The sequence below is a fragment of the Neurospora hispaniola genome (assembly GCF_033458365.1).
Source record: "Neurospora hispaniola strain FGSC 10403 chromosome Unknown B0T23scaffold_5, whole genome shotgun sequence".
Classification (NCBI taxonomy): domain Eukaryota; kingdom Fungi; phylum Ascomycota; class Sordariomycetes; order Sordariales; family Sordariaceae; genus Neurospora; species Neurospora hispaniola.
The window spans coordinates 2192884-2214741 of NW_026944410.1; the positions used below are offsets into that span (position 1 = coordinate 2192884).

At 52.8% G+C, this 21858-nt stretch overlaps 5 protein-coding genes across 5 annotated transcripts; 3 read left to right on the plus strand and 2 right to left on the minus strand.

The window, feature by feature from the left end:
* Positions 1 to 523: 523 nt before the first annotated feature.
* On the minus strand, positions 524 to 1128 carry B0T23DRAFT_382265 (uncharacterized protein). Its single transcript, XM_062837320.1, has 2 exons — positions 849 to 1128; positions 524 to 782 (listed from the first exon to the last, which is right to left on the minus strand). The coding sequence occupies exons 1-2, from the start codon at positions 868 to 870 to the stop codon at positions 592 to 594; spliced, it is 213 nt and encodes a 70-aa protein (XP_062691863.1). The 5' UTR covers positions 871 to 1128; the 3' UTR covers positions 524 to 591.
* A 1095-nt stretch (positions 1129 to 2223) lies between these two features.
* Positions 2224 to 10344, plus strand: B0T23DRAFT_167107 (uncharacterized protein). Its single transcript, XM_062832839.1, has 2 exons — positions 2224 to 9505; positions 9727 to 10344. Exons 1-2 carry the CDS (start codon positions 2363 to 2365, stop codon positions 10258 to 10260), a joined length of 7677 nt encoding a protein of 2558 aa, XP_062691864.1. The 5' UTR covers positions 2224 to 2362; the 3' UTR covers positions 10261 to 10344.
* A 615-nt stretch (positions 10345 to 10959) lies between these two features.
* Positions 10960 to 12456, minus strand: B0T23DRAFT_167098 (Metallo-dependent phosphatase-like protein). Its single transcript, XM_062832838.1, has 2 exons — positions 11916 to 12456; positions 10960 to 11838 (listed from the first exon to the last, which is right to left on the minus strand). The coding sequence occupies exons 1-2, from the start codon at positions 11982 to 11984 to the stop codon at positions 11188 to 11190; spliced, it is 720 nt and encodes a 239-aa protein (XP_062691865.1). The 5' UTR covers positions 11985 to 12456; the 3' UTR covers positions 10960 to 11187.
* Positions 12457 to 12977: 521 nt separating this feature from the next.
* On the plus strand, positions 12978 to 14904 carry B0T23DRAFT_167143 (pyridoxal phosphate-dependent transferase). Its single transcript, XM_062832841.1, has 3 exons — positions 12978 to 13424; positions 13491 to 14116; positions 14189 to 14904. The coding sequence occupies exons 1-3, from the start codon at positions 13153 to 13155 to the stop codon at positions 14629 to 14631; spliced, it is 1341 nt and encodes a 446-aa protein (XP_062691866.1). The 5' UTR covers positions 12978 to 13152; the 3' UTR covers positions 14632 to 14904.
* Positions 14905 to 16221: 1317 nt separating this feature from the next.
* B0T23DRAFT_167132 (exportin-1) lies at positions 16222 to 20672 on the plus strand. The gene is made up of 7 exons (XM_062832840.1): positions 16222 to 16615; positions 16684 to 16713; positions 16788 to 16860; positions 16929 to 17000; positions 17084 to 17808; positions 17862 to 19894; positions 19958 to 20672. Exons 1-7 carry the CDS (start codon positions 16550 to 16552, stop codon positions 20193 to 20195), a joined length of 3237 nt encoding a protein of 1078 aa, XP_062691867.1. The 5' UTR covers positions 16222 to 16549; the 3' UTR covers positions 20196 to 20672.
* Positions 20673 to 21858: the final 1186 nt, after the last annotated feature.

The window sequence follows — 21858 nt, forward strand, 5'->3', positions numbered from 1 at the left end:
GGAGTCGTCGATACAGCGGAACCCGCAGACGGCGTCGAGGGTTGGGGGGGCTCGGGGAGGGGCGTGCAAATTCCGATGGACCAGCGTGGCATGGGGGCGGTGATGACCAATGAGATGGATGGGTGGACGGCAATGAGATGGGAGCGCTTCCTTCGATCGATGGAACAAAAGGAAGAAAACTGCTCGTGCACTACACTACGAGTGAAGCGGCCGGCAACTTTTTGGGAGACCTAGGTACACTACACTACACTACGAGCTTTCTCATCGAGACAAGCTGCCAAGACGATGCCGAAACAAGCGAGCAAGGTGGACACCACCGATTGTGAATTGGGGACGATTGGGAGCTTTGGAGACGGCCTCGGGCCTGAACGGGTCACGGGCACAACTTGGAACTTGGGCCCAAAAATTTGAGGTGAAATATCAATGGCAATCAAGGATGTTCCAACTCCTCTTTTACAGGCCCTCTGCAAGCCTGTGTGCCTTTTCGGTGCCCCCCCCCCCCCCCCCCCCCCCCCTTTTTTTTTTTTTTTTTTTCGTCTCTTTCTTCTCCAACCTGCATCGGGCGTTGATGAACGGGCGGCTCCTCCTCCGTCAACCTCTCCGACTAGGTAGGTGTTCATGTGCATCCGAACCTCTGGGACTGCTAGTAGCCTCACCGTCTTTGCTCTTTTTGCCAAGCCGTGAATGTGCCGTGTGTGTGGGACAGCGAGTCTGATGAGCGAGCGAGAGAAGACCCAACAACGAGGAGAAAACCAGATGACGGGATCCCGGAACTCCGAGATCTAACACATACAGCTTAGACAGGAGGTACGCCGGTGCGCTATGAATAGGTAGGTAGAGGTCGGTACCTCTAGGCAGGGCAGTACACATAGAGGGAGCTGCCTGGGTTCAGTTTGGTAACGGGAGGAGGGGGGTTAGGTTGCCTTGCTACTCTAGAGCTTCCGGGCGGGTTCAGTTGGGTTGACAATCGCGGATATCGCCCTTGGTACCTTCGCCGGTCGTAGGGATCTTCGGGGGAGAAGCACCACCTGACTGTCTTCGTTCTCTGTTTCTGTCCAAGCTGGGTGTTCCTTCTTTTCTTTTTGACACTGCAATCCCGCTGTGACCTGAAATCCAGTTGCCTCTTTTTGATGAAGGGACAGCTCGCTGCCAGAGGTAGGTACCTAGGTACAGTAGGACCCAGTGGCAGTTTCTTGTGCAACCGTGCAGTGCGGTGCGGTGCACCAAAACGAGGCTAAGCCGTATATGGGAGCTTGCCGCTCCTGGTCGATACCGACTTTGACTTCTTGGCCCCATCGTCGGGTGCTCCTACACTACCGGCGGAAGTACCTCTTACCACCACGACGCATCACAGGTCCACTGCAGTGCACCACGAGCAGTCCTTCGAGTCCACACACCATTCGCATCCTGATCCATTCAGCATTCCGCTCCAACAGCAGCATCGGCCACGGCCCCAGCACCGCTTTGCACTTTTGCAGCTTGCTTCAAGTTCTCCTCCACTCCAGCCTCGGACATCCACCCACCGACCAGCGATATTCCCATAATTCACCATTGTGCTGCGCATTCTACGCATCCACCACGACAAAGAAGAAGCACGCAGAATCACCCTCAGAGGCCATCTTCCATTTTCCCAAGTAGTAGTAGGAGTAGGTACTGCCTTTTCATCACCAACCGACAAGTCCCAGTCCCAGTCCACCACGAGTCCACCCAACCACTCCTCGCCTAGGCTGCTGCTTTCTGGCTGCTTTGAAACCTCTCTAACGACCTCCTCCAACCAAAGAATCTGCCAACACCGACCGCGACCGACTTCCGTCCGCCTATCCACCCCCAGTCGTTGTTGCTGTCGTCCTTTTTGGCTTTCAGCTCGTGGCGACTGATTTGCCCAGCACCGGCGACCGACAGACTCTCTATACCTAGGTGACCAGTACCTACGACCTTTTTTTTTTTTTTTTTTTTTTTTTTTTTTTTTTTTTTTTTCCTCCCCGGGGACGGAAAAATCGACGACAGGCAGAACACTGCAACCACTAGCCACGACCATACCTGGGCCAACCGCCAACCTCAAAATCTAGAACCGCTCCAGCGAACCCAAACACTCAGCGCCGAGCAATACTTAGCCCAACTCCACCTCATCACGATCGCTACCAGGCATTATCACCACACTGAACGGCAACAGTCTTTGCACACTCGGCACCACACACATCAGAAGGTGCATACATCGACGATCACAATCCTCGCATGCTGGCACCGGGTGCTTGGAACGACGGCCTGCGTACCATGATCGAAACATGACTCGCCCCGACACGACGTCCTCCCCACGAGCCCGTTATCCTTGAGTCCGCCGATTTTCCTTCTCTCGGCGACCATGGAGTCAGTCGCGATACCTCCACAAGACGACCAGCAGCAGCTCGATCCCCCGGCCCGCATCTTCGAACGACTTCGCCAAATCGCCGGCTTTGCATGGGACGAGACTAAACCGCCTTACCATTCTACCTACGACAACTGGCACGTCTTCGGCACTCGATTTGTTTCGCCCTTTTCCACCACCGGGACCCCGGCCCCCGCCTCCCCGGCTCCATATCCTAACACGAGTCCGTCGTCTTTAGCAAAGCTAGCACCCGGCCACCGCGCAGCCCCCCAGGACCGCCCCAACGTTTCGGCCTCTCACAGCGACGCCGGCAGTGATCGTTCCACCACCTCTCTTCCCACCGTTGCCCACCATGCTACCGATGCGCCTGTTGTTGAGGAGCTTGTCGTTGCCAGAATATCCTACCATGTCCTCCGCGAAGAGAGGGCCTACCATATCACCAAAAGTCTTGTTTCGACTGTTGATCCCAATGCCGAGCACATCTCGAGACCGATAGACCTCATTCGTCTGAACCCCTTGCCAGGCGATCGGGGGACCATCGTTGTGGCCATCTACGCGTATTCTGGGGAAAATTATTTGTTCAAGGTGTTGGATATGGGCCCCGCCTTCTTCTACGCCAAAAAACACAATGACCGATGGGAGGCGCACCGCGAAGAACATCCGGTCCTCGAGGAGCCCATATCACTTCAGCACTTTCTGGATTTTGCCATAGGCGCTGCCCAATGTCTGGAGATGCTTCACCATAGCCAAAGCATTGTTCACGGCGAAATACGTCCCGACGCCTTCCATTACAACCTCGAACTAAACAGAATAAAGATAACGTCACTCGGCTCTGGTCTACGGTCCTTTGAGCACGGTTTAACAAGCACAGGCTGGTCTACACTATCGAAGGAGGTGGGCGCCCGCCATAAATTACAGTACATCAGCCCTGAACAGACCGGACGGATGCCTGCCGAGCCCGACACTCGCACCGATATCTATTCCCTGGGGGTTTTGTTTTGGAGTCTCTTGACACAGCAGCCCGTGTTCCAGGGCGACACACCGCTTGATATCGTCCAAGGTGTCCTTGGGCGTAGGATACCTAACGTGTCCCAGATACGAATGGATGTTCCCGACGCGATTGGCCGCATCATTCAAAAGTGCATTTCCAAGAATGTAAGCGATCGGTACTTTTCGGCCAGTGGCCTCCGGCACGATTTGGTCAAGGTGCAAGAGTTGCTTGGCTCCGGCGATTCCCAGAGTCTCAGGGACTTTCAAGTTGGTTCCCGAGACGTATCTTCCTCCTTTCGGCTTCCGACCATTATGATTGGCCGCGACCGCGAGCGATCCGAGCTTCTTAAAGTCATTGACCGAGTATCCAAGAGCCATGGGATGAACCACAAAGGTGGGGTAAATTGGGGTTCAGACGGGTCTGTCTTGTCAAACGATGTTGTTGACAATGCTGAAGTCTCCAGTGAAGGGGCTAGCTCAGCCGACGGCTTGAACAGGCAGTCCGGCTCATGGGCCCTTGCTTTAGCCCCGGATCCGAGAAACAGAGTTAGCTTGCCCCCTTCGGCCCTGGGAACGAGTTCGGTGACCACCTCGGGCGAAACGACGTCTTCAGGCACGTCAACGGGTACCTCGACGATCTCGGGAGGAAATCGACAGTCTCGCCAGTGGGACAAGCCAGCTTTTGAAACGTCCAGCTTGAACGAGAATGTCAGCTCCGATGCCTCGCGGGGCAGTGGATTGCTTAGCGAACCTACCTCGACGATATCACGCCAGCTCGGTTCCAAGTTCCGAAAGCAGAGACAAGGCAATTGCGAGGTGGTGATTATCGAGGGTACCGGCGGTCTAGGAAAGAGCTATCTGGTCCAGTCAATACTGGCAGATGCGCGCAGGAGAGGTTATTGTGCTACTGCCAAATTTGAAACAGCGAGGAGAACTGCCTTTGGCCCCCTTTTGCAGCTGCTATCCTCTCTCTTCCGTCAGGTCTGGGGCGAGAGAAACACCGAGACCCCTTTTCATCAAGCGCTCAAACACCATGTCCGGCCTGTGTGGCCTACGTTGCATAAGGTCCTTGGCCTCCCCGAATTCCTGCTAGGCCCGCCCGACAACACCCCTCAACGATCTAACTCCACTAGCTCACAGAGCGGCCAGCCCGCGTTGAAACGACGTGGGTCGTCTCCCGAGCTTGGCGGCAACAACATGTACCGACATTCTTCGAAAGTATCGTCCGCGACCCAGACTTCACAGGAGTTTCTAAGGGCTGGGGCTTCGACGCAGACTTCCCGCCTTACGAACACCTTCCTCGATGTACTGCGGATGTTCACACACTACAAATTCATCTGCTTCTGTCTCGATGATCTGCACTTTGCGGACGACGAGTCACAGGAGCTCATCAGCCAGATCATTGGAGCGCGAATGAAAATGGTCATCATCATCACGTACCGCCCGGAAGAGATCGGGCCCGAGAAAGTCCTGCAAATCCTCAGTCCACCAAAGTCCGAAGAGCTACCACGGGGGGCAGGCGCACCAATAATGACCAAAATAAAGCTAACGCCTTTGTCCGAGGACGACATAATACACTTCGTATCGTCGACACTCTGTCTACCGAAGGAAGATGTCACGCCTTTGGCTCTCGTCATCCAATCCAAGACAGCTGGAAACCCCTTTTATATGCGCGAGATGCTCAATGCTGGCTATAGGAAGAAGTGCATCTGGTATGACTACATGGCTGGTGAATGGAAGTACGACCTGGACAAGCTCTTCGACCAGTTTCAAGGGGAACAGAACTACGATGTTCTCGACACCGCATTTATCACCCGACGCTTAAGTGAGCTGCCGCCCGCCTCACGGTCAATCCTTGCTTGGGCTGCGCTACTCGGGCAGACTTTTTCGTTTGACCTTATCTGTCGACTCATGACTGGCGAGTTTCATTTTGAAGAAGACAAGGACAAGCGACAGCAAGAAGAAGATTGCTCATATATCATACCCGCAGATGAGTCCGTTGCTGGACTTGAAGCAGCCATACAAGCCTGCATCATTGTTCCAAGCGATAGGGATGATCATTTTCGTTTTGTCCACGATCGTTACATTCAGGCGGCTGCGGCATTACAAGAGTGCAATGCTCGAAAAATGCACTTTGCCATCGCCCAAACACTCCTCAAATACCACGCCAATGATCGTACTTATAGGGACAATGCGGCCTCCCACATTTGCGAGTGCGTCGATATCATCTGCCAGCAAGTGTCTCGTCGGCGTTCGTATCGAGCATTGCTCTCCCGGTGTGCACAAGAAGCATCCGTGAGTGGCGCAAGACCTACTGCAGCAAAATTCTACGGCAACGCTGTAGCGCTACTTCAACCTGACCCTTGGAACGACGATGCGGGCGATTCCTCTTATGAAGAGACTCTCCAACTCTATATCCAGGCAGCCGAATGCTACCTTTACATGGGTCTCCACGCCGCCGCCAACGATCTACTCCAGACAATTCTCGCCAAGGCAAGGACGGCAGTTGACAGGGCCCCGGCCTGGGTACTGCAGTCACGAATTTTTGCTCAGCGCGGAAACTCCGAACAGGCATTGGACTCACTCCGGTTGTGTTTGAAAGCTTTGGGTGTAGGCTTCGATGACAACCCATCCTTTGAGAAGTGCGACGCCCAATTCGAGCGCCTGTCCGTACGAATACAGACAATGGATCGCAGCGAGCTGGTCAACCCGCCCAAGACGGAAGATATCACTCTTGCATCCCTTGGTGCCGTGCTCACCGAGACCGTTAGTGCTGGATGGTGGAGCAACTGTCTGTACTTTTACCAACTTGCGCTCTCTATGATGGAGTTACACTTGGAGAAAGGTTCATTCCCACAGTCTGGCATGGCATTTTTGTTCTTGGGCACCATCGCCCTCTCGAGGTTCAACATGGTTCAATTCACTGTCGACTTGGCCGGCATTTTCTTGGAGTTGCTGGAGAAGTACCGCGATCCATATTCGATGGCTAGGGGCTACATGATCTATGCCAACTTTGTCGGTCATGTACAGTTTCCGCTCGGCGCTATTGCCAACCAGCTTGAGGCATCGGTCGAGTTCGCCGCTGCTATGGGAGACCGCATCTCTGCCATTCTTAGCTTTGGTCTAGCTGCACAGCTGAAATTTTTTGCCAGCGAAAATATCTCCGATCTCGAGGCCTTCTGCCAGTATGGCTGTGAGGAGGTACCGAACTGGCATCTGGACACTCGTGGCGGCGTAATTCTTATCGCCATTCGACAGGTGTGCCGTGCGTTGCAAGGGAAAACGCAAGTGACAGATCCTTATGGGGTCATGAGTGACGAACAACACAAAGCCTCAACTTACAAGTCTTGGCTCACAGCCAAGGCCAGTGGAGACAGGACGCTTATGTTCTACGAGTCAATCGAGATTATCCCGCTCTTCCTGTATGGGCACTATGAGCGGGCCATTGAGATCGGGGAGGTTTGTTGCAAGAACAGCAAGATGATTTGGTCGGCCAGAAACACAAAGCTCGCACAGTGGTTTTACGCTTTGTCCTTGGCGGCTGTGATCCTCCGCGAACAGCAAGACCCTCGACGCATGGCAGAAGATGAGGAGAAGTTTCAGAGCCGCGTGGAGGAGACGATTGAGAAGATTGATGAACTGAACAAGGGGCTGAAGGACTGGCAGGCAGTTAATAATGTTAACTACCTGGCTTGGTCAAAGTTACTGGATGCCCAAATAGCAGAGATCCGTGGTCAATATGGGGATGCCATTCAGCAATATGAAGAGGCGTTGGATCATGCTGCAGAATACAATTTCCTCTTCGAGGAGGCCTTGGGAAACTACCTGATGGCTAGCGTCTTCATTCGTCACAAGGGCAGGCGCTCTGCCCGGTCTACCCTTCGCGACTCTATCGCTCTCTACCGCCAGCTTGGTGCCACAGGAATCGCCGACCTCATCGAGACCGGTCATAGTATCTTGCTCCATGGCCCTATGCGCAACCCTCGCACGGCTGATGCTGGCGTTCAGACCGATTTTACTGGCGACGCTGCGTCTGTTCAATATCGGACCGTGGAAGAAGAAGGATTGGAGGACGGAGAGGAGACGGCGCAGGCTGCGGTGGCAGCGCTGAAAGGGGAACGCATGACCGCGTGGAGGGGCTCAATGCAGCCGGAGGCTGGGGTTGGCTTGCCAGCACTTGATATGATCGATCTGCACGCGATTTTGGTCTCATCTCAGGTCATCTCCTCGGTGTTGAGGGTTGATGAGCTTCTCAAGACCATGTGCGACGTGATCTTGCAGACGTGCAGCGGGTCCGCTACCCTGGCAGCTCTCGTGGTGTATGAGGATGAGAAGCAGAAGGACAATTCGCCTCTGTGTGTTGCTGCGAGTGGTGACCCCGATAAAGGAGCTGAGGCGCACATTCCCGGCATTCCCCTCAGCGGAACCGACCTCGTCGCCGAGAATGTCATCCTGTACTGCTCCCGCTTCCGTGAGGTGGTTTTCCTTCGGGACCTTGTGAGCGATGAGCGGTTCGGCAACGTTAGTGAAAGTTGGCTTCGGAGGAACCCCAACAGCAAAGCGGTCATTGCCATCCCGATCTTGCATGGTTCTGAAAACCCACTCCTTGGCGTCTTGTACCTCGAAGGTGTTCCCGGTTCATTCACAGACCGAAACGTCACTGTTCTGCAGCTTCTCGTCAACCAGATCGGAATCAGTTACTCGAACGCTCTGGCCATGAAAGCTGTTGAAAAGGTCTCGGCCGAGAACGTCTCCATGGTGGCGCTCCAGAAGCGTGCTTTGGCTAAAGCGGTTGAAGCAGAAACCAAAGCCAGAAATGCCGAAGCTGAAGCCATCCGGAACGTGAAGCTTGCGGAAGAAGCCGCGAAAGCGAAGTCAATCTTCCTCGCTAATGTCTCTCACGAGCTGCGCACGCCCCTCAATGGAGTGATTGGAAACTCGGAGCTGCTCAGGGATAGCAACTTGAATAAGGAGCAACTGGAAATGGCTGACTCAATACGTGTGTCGGCAGATCTGCTACTTACAGTCATCAACGACATCCTGGACTTTTCAAGGATGGAGGCAGACAAGATGAAGCTCTACATCATCGCATTCAACCCGGAGGAGATGGTTCGCGAAGTCGTCCGCGCAGCATCGTACAGCAACAAGGAAAAGACATCCAAGAAGAACGTCAAGATTGTTCACGACATCAATCTTCCTCCCATGTTGATTTACGGCGATCCCATTCGTCTTCACCAGGTCCTCGGCAATCTCATTGGCAACAGCCTGAAGTTCACAGAGCATGGCTCCATCACCATTGGGGCCAAGGTGGACTCCGAAACCACAGAGAAGGCGACGTTGACATTTTGGGTCAAGGATACCGGCATCGGCATTTCACCACAGCAACTGGACAAGCTCTTCCTTCCCTTTAGCCAAGCCGACGAGAGCACAGCGCGAAAGTATGGCGGCAGTGGTCTCGGTCTTAGTATCTGCAAGTCACTGATCGAATCGACCATGAAGGGCAAGATCCGCCTGGACAGTGAGGAGAACGTGGGGACAACCGTCTGGTTTACTGTCACGTTTGATAAGGCCAAGCCGGAGGTGATGGCAGGTGATACCCAGAGCACATCGCCCGTTCAGATGGAGCCTCCACGGGACCGCCAACCGCGGCCACTTCCGGGCGCTGTGGAAAACGGCGATGTCAGCAGTGATCAGGTGCCGAGGCCCTACATCGACCTTACCCATATCCCACGCAACCAGCTTCGAATATGCATTGCCGAAGACAATTCCATCAATGCTAAGATTGCCATGCAGTATATGCACAAGCTGGGTTATCCGAATGTTGATACCTATGACAACGGCCTGAAAGCAGTTGAGGGTCTGCGGGAGAAGGCGCGGCAGGGAAACCCGTATCACATTATACTAATGGACGTACAAATGCCAGTGCTGGATGGTTATGAGGCGACCAAGATGTTGCGAAACGATCCGATAGATTCTGTCCGCAATGTTCTCGTGATAGCCATGACAGCCTCGGCCATTCAGGGCGATCGAGAGAAGTGTCTCGCTGCGGGTATGAACGATTATCTTGCCAAGCCGGTTCGAGGGGAGCTGCTGAAGAGAAAGCTGGATACTTATCTGGGAGCGAGCGCGAGCATGAGTTTCAGCACTCAGGTTGGTCAGCCCAAAGTCACCACTAACACCACTAACACCACTGCCACCACTACCACCACTGCCACCACTGCCACAACCTCTACCATCTCTTCGACCCCTATCACAACCCCAACAACTCCCATGACTCCCATAACCCCAGATCAATGAAACCTACTATCTCTTTACCATCGAGAATTGTGGCATTCGAGTGCTTAGAATCTGACGCCTCAGCTTGTAAACAGCGTTTTCTCGAACGGCGCTTCGCCCAAAGACCTGGAAGCCCCCAACCCATCAACCCCGGCAGCAGCAGTAACAAAAAAGACGTCGACACTCCACTTTCCTCGCCCGTGCCACCTCCTTTGGCTGATAACACCGCTGCTTCTGCTTCCACTGTCAAAATCGGAGTGGGATCCGCTGCGGCTTCTCTTCGAGAGGTGGTGGCCAGCAACGTGAACGGCGGTGAATCGAGACCGTCTTCACCCAAACTCCTCTCTCCTAGCGGCAAGAACAGCAAACAAAGCCACAGAAGAGGCAGATCATACGATATCCGCCTCCTTCGCCCCTCGGAGTCCACAACAAGCTTCAGTAACGTCACAAATACCAGCGGCGGAAGCAGCAGCAACAGCAACAGCAACAGCAGCAGCAAGAAGTTGGACAGGCGTTTGTCCTCTCCATCTTTGTCGTCCAGCGAGCGGCGAGGATCGGTGCCGGACCTGGCAGCTGGTGGCGGTGGTGACAAGCGGCAGCCTAAGAAGCTGGTGGAGGCTCGGGAGTGATTTTGTTTTCCCCTTTTTCTTTACTTTGTCTCATGCATTTGGTTGGTGGCGAAAACATTAGTTACGGTACTAGGATGTCGGACTTGGAACTTGCAGGTTTTGCCAGTTACAAGTTGAGGGTCCTACGCGCGGGTGGGAGATGGCAGGGAAGGTGGAAGTGGAATCAGCATGCATTTTGGCTGCCATAGAGAGTTTGTCCAGGAGGGTTCAGGTGGTCCACTATCCAAGGACAAAAACCATATACCATATAGAGAGAGATGTTCAAAGATAGAGCGGCAGAAAGAAATTAGGGAGGCGGGGAAGGTGGACATTGTTAAGAGGACATGTTTAGGAAGCGAATCGCGGAATGCGAGACGGATGGAGGTGTATGTATGGGTTTTACATACCGGTTACCGCCGTTCTTACATGTATTTGGTGTGGTATGTGATGTGCTTTTTTGTTCTCCATACTTTTGGAAGGACAAGGGAATAGGGAACGCGGGTTCACATGAGCGGCGCAGCGAAAAGCATATGGAACTAGTTAGTGCATGAAATGGGTCTTTTTCTCAAATTTTGTGGGCGCACCGTCGGAATATAAAGGTTGGGGGTTATCTGATTATGTTGTGGCTGGTGCTTTCCTCACGTACTTTCATTCTTCTTTTGATCCCTTTTCGAGTTTTGTCATGATGCCCCCATCCGTATATCTATAGCTCGAAATGTACAAGGTGATAGATGCAATAACAGCTCCCATGTCCATGTCTCGGTCAGGATACAGGTCTGAAGTTTAGCATCCTGCCCAGTAGTGAACCCTTGACCTTTGACCAAAGATGGCACATAAAAAAACACAACTCAGGTGGTATATCATCATTACAGCAATCACGCTCGCTTATCTTGCTTATAGTTCCATCCCACTTCCTCCACTAACCCCAGAAAGCAAGTGTATCAAAGATCATGACGACGACACCGAAGCCGCGCCAGAAGCGGCCGCACCAGCACCAGCAGCAGCGCCGCCCGCTCCCGTCGGCTCCACCGGTTTTGTATACGTTACCTTTTCAACCGCCACGTTTTCCACCCCTTTCTCATCCTTCCTCAACTGATAGACATAAAGCGTCAACGAAATACCCTGGACATCCATCAGACAAAAGCTCGGCACCACCTCCTCATCTTCATCGAACCCCTTATCCTGCTCTTTTTGTCCTTCTCCATTGCTGCCGAGGTTAACAGCCCACGAAGCAGCAGTAGTCGTAAACGCCCCCGTCGCCGACCCGGGGTTCACGAAAAACTTGTCCATGTACTCGAAGCACTCGAACTTGTGCGTGCCGCCCCAGCAGAGCACATCCACGTCCAGACGGTTGGCTTCGGCTAGGAGGAGGTCCGGTTCGTTGGATACCAAGGTGAAACCTTCGAGGAAGCCGATGCGAAGGTTGCCATGCGTGACAACGCTGGTGAGGGGGAGGGAGGTTGCTTCGACGTCCATGCGGCCGCGAACGATTTTCAGGTCGGGGGCGATGGTGCGCAGGTATTCGTAAGTTGACCGGTCAGTTAGGTTGCCGAGGCAGAGGGTTTGGGAGATCTTGCCGGGGGCGAGGAGTTTCTTGAACTATTTTGGGGCGAGAGGTGTTAGAGAGGTTGAAGGGAGAGAGAGAGAGGCGAGGGAGAGGATGTGAGAAAGCGCACTTTGGCGGGAATGTCCAGGGCCCGGTCTGGGATGTGGAGGTCACCGATCACGAGAATTAGGAAGGCCATTTTGGCGGTTTGTTCGGACGCGCTTGAGAATAGAAGGTGGCTGAGAAAGTTGGTGTATGTAAGAAGGAGGCGCCGTGAAGATGCCGACGTGTGCTGGAAGCCGTCGAGGTTCCAGTACAAGGAACTGGCGTTGTCGGTCAGCCAACTTGTGGACTGATTCGTATTATGGTATTATTCGGTGTTGTCTATTTGGCGACCAAAAAAAACCAACCAATTGGCGGGAAGATGGATAATGGACGATAGTGATGATGCGTCTGGTCGTCGATGTTATTGTTGACGTCTCGAGCTCGGAGCTTGCGTCGGTGGGCTGCAGTGCGATTTGGTGACAAGAAGTGACAGACGGGAACCAAAGTGACGGAGGGGAGCTGTGGTGGGTGGAGACTCGCGCGGACCTTGTCGGGCAAGCTGAATGATAGAGTGGGGGAGGAGGCTTAAGTTAGTTGACACAACGCCCCTATGTACACTATGTACCTTATCCCCGCATTTTGAGCCTCGCGTCCCCAACCTCACCTGCCCGAGGGGAGAATCCGACCCCCGGCCCTTCCGCGACGCTGACTGTTCTACAACATCTTGTGACATTCTCGTCCGACTTGGTGTGCAGGGTCCCCGGGCCTGTCAGCAGTTCCGATCCCGGCGGAGTCAAGAGCGTCGAGGCACAAGTACCGAATCGGTTGACGGCACCCGCCGCGCCGCCGCCAGCATGGCCAGCGCACCCATTCAGGGGACGCCAGAATTGCCCCCCGGAATGCCATTCTCATTCTGGAACGCGGACTTGGCTCGGAATCTCGTGTCTGTAGTCGCTATAAAAGTACTTTAGCTGGCGGTAGATTCATAATTCCGCTTCGGCACACGTTTTGTGGTCCATTCCTTCCTTCAATTTTTTTTCTTTTTTTCCCCTTGATTGCGTTCAGAAGTTGTGTCTTTGACTCTGACCGACTTCCTCTTGGGCTTGACTTGTAACTGAAGACTGAGCTCGGTAACAGCCACTACAAGTCTACGACCTAGCATCAACACTTGGAACAGCCGCATTAGGTACCTAAGTAGTTTGGGGAACCAGGTGGAGGAGTCCTGCATAACGCTCCCAGCGCCTTCCAAACTGGCACACTCAACGTCTCTTGTACGCTCGGCGCTTCGGCGGTCATCGGTACTCACGGGAATAACATCATCGATGCCCCGCTCCAGCGGCCCGGTCGACTCCCCCGCTCGGCTGTCCCTGATCTCCCGTCACCTCGCCCCCGATTACCCACTCAACACTCCTTATACCGTCGAGAGACACCCGGACAACATCGACACCTCTCTCTTGCCCAAGACACAAACCCGCGCCCTCACCACCGACACCACTCCAGCCAACATGTCTACCCAGCCTGAGCACCCGACCCTCCTTATTCCCGGCCCCATCGAGTTCGACGATGCTGTCCTCAACTCCATGAGCCACTACAGGTGAGATCCGAACGGCGCAAACCAAGCAACCAACCACCTGTAATTGGCTGACCATATTTGCAACAGCGAGAGCCATGTCGGGCCTGGCTTTGTTGCTGTCTTCGGCGAGACCCTGTCGATGCTGCGCAAGCTGTTCCAGACCACGGACCCCTCCGCTCAGCCTTTCGTCCTGTCCGGCTCCGGTACCCTAGGCTGGGATCTCGTTGCCGCCAACCTGATCGAGCCTGGTGAGGATGCGCTCGTGCTTAGCACCGGTTACTTTGGCGATGGCTTCGCCGACTGCTTGAAGGTCTACGGCGCCAACGTCACCCAGATCTCTGCCGAGCCCGGCAGCCGCCCTCAGCTCCCTGAGATTGAGAAGGCTCTTTCGGAGAAGAAGTACAAGCTCCTCACCGTCACTCACGTCGATACCTCTACTGGTGTCCTCAGCGAGCTCAAGAATCTTTCCGAGCTCGTCCACAGGGTTTCCCCCGACACCCTCGTCATCGTCGATGGTGTCTGCTCCGTCGCCTGTGAGGAGATTGACTTTGATGCCTGGAAGCTCGACGGTGTTGTCACTGCCTCCCAGAAAGCCATCGGCTGCCCTGCCGGTCTCTCTATCTCCATGTTCAGCGGTCGCGCCATCCAGGCCTTCCAGAACCGCCAGACCCCACCTACCTCTTACTTTGCTTCAATGAAGAACTGGCTTGCCAGTGAGTACCGCTTCACGTTACAATCTACCCTTTTGATACCACTTGCTAATGTATGATGCGCGCGAACTACAGTCATGCAGAACTACGAGGCCAAGAAGCCCTCTTACTTCGCCACTCCTTCTCCCCAGCTCGTTCGCGCCCTCCATACCGCCCTTACCCAGATCGTCGCCCAGGGTGTCAAGGAAAGGTTCGCGGCCCACAAGGCGGCTTCGGACAAGATCAAGGCGGCCGTTGCTGCTCTCGGCCTCAAGCAGGTCGCCGCCAACCCTGATGACCAGGCCCACGGCATGACCGCCATCTACCTTCCCGAGACCGTCAAGGGCGCTGAGCTCCTCCCCAAGCTCGCTTCGAGGGGCGTTGTGTTCGCCGGTGGCATCCACAAGGCCATCGCGGCCAAGTACATCCGTTTTGGCCACATGGGCGTCAGTGTGTTGGATCCTAGCAGAGGCCATGTCGAGAAGGCCATCAAGGCTCTCGAGGAGGGTCTGTCCGAGTGCGGTTATCAAAAGGCTTAGAAGTGGGGTGTAGTGTAGGAACGTGGTGTATATAAAAAGCCGGAGTCATTTTGGAGTCACGATATACCATCCTGGATTTTGTTGATTGAAGAAGAGGTCCCTGATGGATCTGCAAGCGGATTTGAATATATGAAACTGTGAAGACTGCCTAACAAAGTTGCAGAGTGCAGTGACGTGCTGGGGGTGCAAGAGGGCCGTGTAGAAGAAAGGAACACCCCCTTCCCCACATTGTTGCGAATGGAGTCTCGTCCCTCAATGGTAACCCTTGCATGAGTGGTTGCATTATGTACTACTGGTCACTATCCGCTGCAATGCGGTTGATATGCCGCCACTACCTCTACTGGGACATGCCAGCGATCCGGGGGTGTCCTTGATAAGGAGTCTAACAGTGAAAGGGACATAGTGTACGTTGGAGAAGGGAAGGGAAGTAAGTACCGAGGCTCGACGAGCAAACCTCAACTGAACAGCCGGTACGCCTGGAGCTTTTCGTCCTCGTCTTGGACAATCCAGGGTAGCAAAAGCGGGGCGATCCTGACGCCTGGGCATCTCCACTGGGGAAACATTGATACGGAGCTATCAAGTGATGTACATAGGTAGCAGCTGTACCGGATAGATGGGCCGCAGTGAAGATGCGGAGATATCTCAGGATAGCTATATCCGGTCGGCCTATGTAGTGTAGAATTCCAAGGGCTGTGTTTGAATTGTCCAGACTTGGGTAGCAGAAGGTCCTTGATGCTGACATATGTATGTTGGTATATATATGGAACGGTGGTGAAATGGTATTACCTAGGTCTGTTCGTTAGGACAAGAGCGGACTTTGTGAGCTTCTGAAGTATCTACAGGCAGTGTGTTATCCCAAGTTAAATACCTAGCAACCAAGCATAAATTACCCGGTATACATTCATCTGATGCCCTTTGGGAAGAAACAATCATGCTGACTCATCGACAAGAACTGTTCTCGGAAAGCCCACGATGGGTCTCAGTTGGATGGCTTTGGGCTGCTGTGAAGACTACAAGCAGATAAATACCGTTTTGGGTTGCGCGGACGGCATCTGGAACCCGACGTGATCCCAGTGGTGAGATGTGAAAAGAACGACTGGAAGGGAAGCCGTCCCAGAGGCGCGGAATCCCGTGGTCCAGTCGAAAGGTCCAGCGAGCGCGCGCGGAGGGCGTCAACATCCGTCAACCTCCGCAACGAACAAGGGCGTCCTGGTGGACGTGCATGCCAAATCGTTCGGAACGGGAGGCTGGTGGGGTCCATCACGGTTCGGCCTTTCTGGGCTTTCGACCCGATTCTCAATGCTCCAGTCCAGCTCCAGCTCCATAACCTCCGTCATCCCACTGCAAATTGAAGTGCACATCCCACTGCACCGCCGCGCGCAGGCCCCTTCACGCCTCTTGCACTTCTGCAGCCTCGAGGTTCGCTTCATTTTTTTGCCAAACTGAACCTTTTGACTTGCACTGATCAACACGCAAAAACGCCAACACAACAACCCGACTCGACCCGTTCGTTGTTTCCTTTCTCTCGCTCCAGGCTCGCGACTACGACGATTGTGCCCCACGTCTCCTCCTGTCTGGATTATTCATTCCATCTCCCGGCCCCAGCAACCCGGCCGTCAAACCAGCTGCGCTTCGCTTCGTTTCGTTTGGCACGCACCGTGACCCGGACAACCAAACAGACCTGGACCTAGGCCATTCACACACCACGTCTGGACCCAAACACCCCTCACCTCGCAATCCCTCCATCTACCTTAGCCTTTTCTCCCCGCCAGACCAGCTGTCGATCTCCTCCCATTTGTCTCGCCGAATTTTGGTAGCAGCAAACCCATCTTGCTCGAGACTATCCACTGTTCAGCTACCCGCTGTACCTACCTTGCTACCACCCCTCTGCATCCCAAACCAGTAGAGGAACGCGACCATGCCCCTCTCCATCGAGGAACTGGACAACCAAGTCCGCACCTTCTATGAAGGTCGCGGTGAGACGGTAAATAACGACGCCGGATTCCGGTTCGCCCTGTGTAGATGCTGACGTTCTGTTTTCTGCTTGAATAGCAAGCTCAGGCCCAAACCGTCTTGAACCAGGTATGTCTGCCAATAGCCAAACTCGACCCTCCTTTGTCGTGACAACCAGGGCTAACATAGCATCCTTCAAACAGTTCAAGGAAGATCCCGATGCCTGGTTGATGGTCGACGAGATCCTCCAGAAGGCCACCTACGAGCAGACAAAGTGTCCGTCAATCCCGCCCACGTACCAAACAGTCCATACTTAGAATGTCATATACTGACAGGGTTTGTAGACTTGGGGTTACAGGTCCTCGACAATGTGATTATGACGAGGTGGAAGGTGCTCCCCCGCGAGCAGTGTCATGGTACGTGAAAACATTGGCTTATTGAAAGCTTGATGCTCACCCAGTAGCTAACTTTTCTCTCTCTCTCTCTCTCTCTCTCTCAGGTATCCGCAACTTTGTCGTTCAGTATATCCTCCAATGTTCGAGTTCCGAAGAGCTTCTCAAGGCCCACCGTGTTCTGCTCAACAAGCTTAACCTTGTTCTCGTCTCCGTCCTCAAGCAAGAGTGGCCTCATAACTGGCCTACCTTCATCAACGAGATTATCTCTGCCTCTCGCTCGAGCCTTTCGATCTGCGAGAACAACATGATCATTCTGCGACTCCTCTCCGAAGAGGTCTTCGACTATTCCGCGGAGCAGATGACGTCGACAAAGACACGGAACCTCAAGACCACCATGTGCGCCGAGTTCTCGCAGATTTTCCAGCTTTGCCAGGAAGTTCTCAACTCTGCCAACCAGCCTAGCCTTATCAAGGCCACCCTCGAGACCCTGTTGCGCTTCTGCAACTGGATCCCTCTCGGTTATATCTTCGAGACCCCTCTTATTGAAACCCTTAGGACGCGTTTCTTGGAGGTTCCCGAGTTCCGAAACATTACTCTCCAGTGTTTGACCGAGATTGGTGGTCTGCAAATAGGAGGTCCTACGGGCCAACAGCCCAACTATGGCGAGGCCCTCATCAAGATGTTCACCGAGGTCCTGACGACCATCTCCAACATCATTCCTCTCAGCATGGACTTGAAGGCGACCTACCCGGCCAGCAACTCTCGCGATCAGGAATTCATCCAGAACTTGGCGCTGTTCCTTTGCAATTTCTTTGGCATGCACCTGCCCGTAAGTAGCTGAGATTTGTGACCTCATGATCGTAGTACTAATATGGTATCTAGCTCATCGAAAACCTGCCGAACCGTGACTTTCTTACACATGGTCACTATTACCTAATCAGAATTTCGCAAATCGAAGACCGCGAAATCTTCAAGATCTGCCTCGACTACTGGCTCAAGCTCGTCCAGGAGCTCTATGAGGAGATGCAGGCCTTGCCCCTTTCCGATATGAACCCTCTTCTTAGCGGTGGTCTGCAGACCAGCGGCGCCCCGAACCCCGCTCTGCTCAACAACTACCCTCTCCGCAAGCACAAGTACAACGAAATTCTTTCCAACCTGCGTGTTGTCATGATTGAGAAAATGGTGCGCCCCGAAGAAGTCCTCATTGTTGAGAACGACGAGGGCGAGATTGTCCGCGAGTTTGTCAAGGAAACCGACACTGTTCAGCTTTACAAGACCATCCGCGAGTGTCTCGTTTATCTCACCCATTTGGATGTGGTCGACACCGAGCAGATTATGACCGACAAGCTCGCACGCCAAGTCGATGGATCCGAATGGTCATGGCACAACTGCAACGTTCTCTGCTGGGCGATTGGTTCCATTTCTCTCGCCATGAACGAAGAGACGGAGAAGAGGTTCCTTGTTACTGTTATCAAGGATCTTCTTGGACTGACCGAAATGAAGCGGGGCAAAGATAACAAGGCCGTCGTCGCCAGTAACATCATGTACATTGTCGGACAGTATCCCCGTTTCCTCAAGGCGCACTGGAAGTTCCTCAAGACGGTCGTCAACAAGCTGTTCGAGTTCATGCACGAGTCTCACGAGGGTGTCCAGGACATGGCCTGCGATACTTTTATCAAGATTGCCAAGTCTTGCAGACGCCACTTTGTTGCGCTCCAGCCTAGCGAGTCTCAGCCTTTCATTGAGGAGATCATCAGGGACCTTGGCAAGATCACTTGCGACTTGACTCCTCAACAGGTTCATACTTTCTATGAGGCTTGCGGCTACATGGTAGCTGCTCAAGGCAACAGGCACCAGCAGGAAAGGCTGCTTTCTGAGCTCATGCAGATTCCCAACATGGCGTGGCAGGAGATTATCAGGCAAGCTAGCCTCAACCCTAACATCCTCCAGGATGCGGACACCATCAAGGTTATTGGCAACATCATGAAGACCAACGTCTCGGCATGCTCATCCATTGGTACTTATTTCTTCCCTCAGATCGGCAACCTCTACAGCGACATGCTTCAGATGTATGCCGCCACCAGTCAGCTGATTTCTGAGTCTGTTGCTCGCGAGGGTGAGATTGCTACCAAGATGCCCAAGGTCCGCGGGCTTCGAACCATCAAGAAGGAAATTCTCAAGCTTATTGAGACCTATGTCGACAAGGCTGAGGACCTCCAGGCCGTGCGGGAGCAGATGGTGCCTCCTCTCTTGGATTCGGTGCTTGTTGACTACAACCGTAACGTTCCTGGTGCTCGTGATGCTGAGGTGTTGAGGGCCATGACCGCTATGATCACTAAGCTCTCGGCTTTGATGGAGGACCAGGTACCGATCATCATGGAGAATGTCTTCGAATGCACGCTGGACATGATCAACAAGAACTTCTCCGAATACCCCGAACACCGTGTCGAGTTCTTCAACCTCCTCCGCGCTATCAACCTTCACTGCTTCCCTGCGCTTTTGAAGCTTGATAACCGTCAGTTCAAGTTTGTTATTGATTCGTGCATGTGGGCTAGCAAGCACGACAACCGCGATGTTGAGACTGCGGGCCTTAACATGTGCCTGGAGCTCGTCAACAACATCGCTGAGAAGACTGACGTTCAGACCTCCAACGCTTTCTTCAATCAATTCTTTGTCAGCATCCTGCAGGATGTGTTCTTCGTTCTAACCGACCAGGACCACAAGGCTGGATTCAAGACCCAGTCCATGCTGCTCATGCGCATGTTCTACTTTGTCCACCCCGCCGATGGCTCGCCCTCAAGGATTCAGGGCCCCATTTACCAGCCCGATCAGGCCCAGCCAGGTACTAGCAACAAGGAGTTCCTCACCATGTTCGTGGGTAATCTGCTGCAGACCGCTTTTGCCAACCTTACGCCGTAAGTTTTTTTCCCCAACTCCGGACCTTGTAATGTACCGAGCTAACCAAGAGTGCAAAACAGTGCTCAGATTACCTCGTTTGTTGAGGGGCTCTTTACCCTTAACACCCAGTACGACAAGTTCCGCCTCGCGTTGCGTGACTTCCTTATCTCCCTTAGGGAATTCGCCGGCGACAATGCCGAGCTCTACCTCCTGGAGAAGGAGCAGCAAGAGACGGCGGCCAAGGCGGCCGATATTGAGAGGAGATCCAAGGTCAGCGGCCTGCTGAAACCCAGCGAGCTCGAGGACGATGAGCTGTGACTAGTTGGAGAGGAGCTTAGGAATGAGTTTGCGCCGACTTATGAGTCGCGCCGAAATGACGTACCACCAGAGCAGCCACACATAAATGGGCTGGCTGGTGCTGGTGATATGGCGAAAGGAAAAAGAAGCGGCGGCGGCAAGGATCACGACCAATTCGGTGGCGATGGATGGGAGTTTTACGGTCTGTGAAATGAAATATGGCGGCGTTCTTTATTCTTTTTGTGTTTATGTAAGTCACCAGATCAGTCGTATTTCTTGTATGAACCCCAACCCGGCATTTTATCAAGAGCCGACCCGCTAGAATCAGCCAAATACTATTGAATGAGTAGCATGCTGCCAGCCTCTTGTATCTGTTCCTCTCACTTTTTGTGTTGTTAATGATGAGAAGATTGGGTCAGTGGCAGTACGCTTGTCTGGTTCACATCCGGGGTCTCAAGGGTGATAATTGTAAAGAGTAGTCAACAACCAAGAATAGGGAAAAGGTGTTGCTGACCGACTTGGTTGCTCCGGCAAAGTAGCCAGTCGGTGCGTGGTGCCTTCATTGCTCGCCTTCCAGCGCACATGCTTTGCGGTGGTCTGACGCTTGGACACTACAATGTATGCCGACTACTTACCTATAACAAGTTTAGGCACTTGTCCAATATTCGATCGTTCTCTTGACACACTGCAGTTCGTCCACCAGAACAGCAGGTGTCTATTTCTCTTCACACTCCAGAACTGGTCTAATCTGTAGCTAGAGATCACCTTTTACTTCGAATTGTATTTTCACTCACATGTTGAGACACGGCATTGACTTTTATGCCTACCTGGTGAATTGACTGGACCGGGTTTCTATCCACTTTGCATCTTTTCTCTTTTTCACCCTCCTCTCCTTCCTCTTCCTAATTTACACAAGGCGTTTCGCGTCCCATCTCTCGAGGTTCACGTCTCCTAATCGGACTAGATCAGACCGACACTCCCTATCCCGCGTTTGGAGTTACCTCAAATATTCCACCCGGTTATATCTTCCTTACGTCACTTGAGGCTTTATTTGGAGTTATCAGTATTTAGAGTTCCCCTTTGGGTCGCTTCTGTGAGCTTATTTACTTGCTCCCTTGTAATTTAATATATATAGGTCTGTATCTAGTACTTATTTTGCGGGTATTCAATTCTCTATTTTACACACACACACACACACACACACACATATATATATAAATATATATATATATATATATATATAGAGAAAGTCTAATCGTACGGTCAATATTATCTATCCGTACGGTAATCCACCCTATCCTCCTATACCCAACCCTAACCCTGTAGACTCCTAGACCGACCCGCACCTATCTGGCACATACCGCGCCCGCTAAGCTCCTAGATTTCAAACTATTATATACATCTGGGGGTTGTATTAGCCACCCTCGTACTACACTAGCCACCTTAATTTAATTTAGCGATTATTCTAGTATATACTTTATTATATTACTTCCTTTATTAAACTATATATATTACCACCTTATTGTATTCAATTAATCTACTACCCCGCATATTATTAAATACTATTAAAATAAATAAAATACTCTTATTTAATCGATAATACAGAATAATCTATTACTTTTTAATATATTTCCCTAACTAACTGTAATATAAATAGTTAATATAGCGACCCTCTAATTGACGG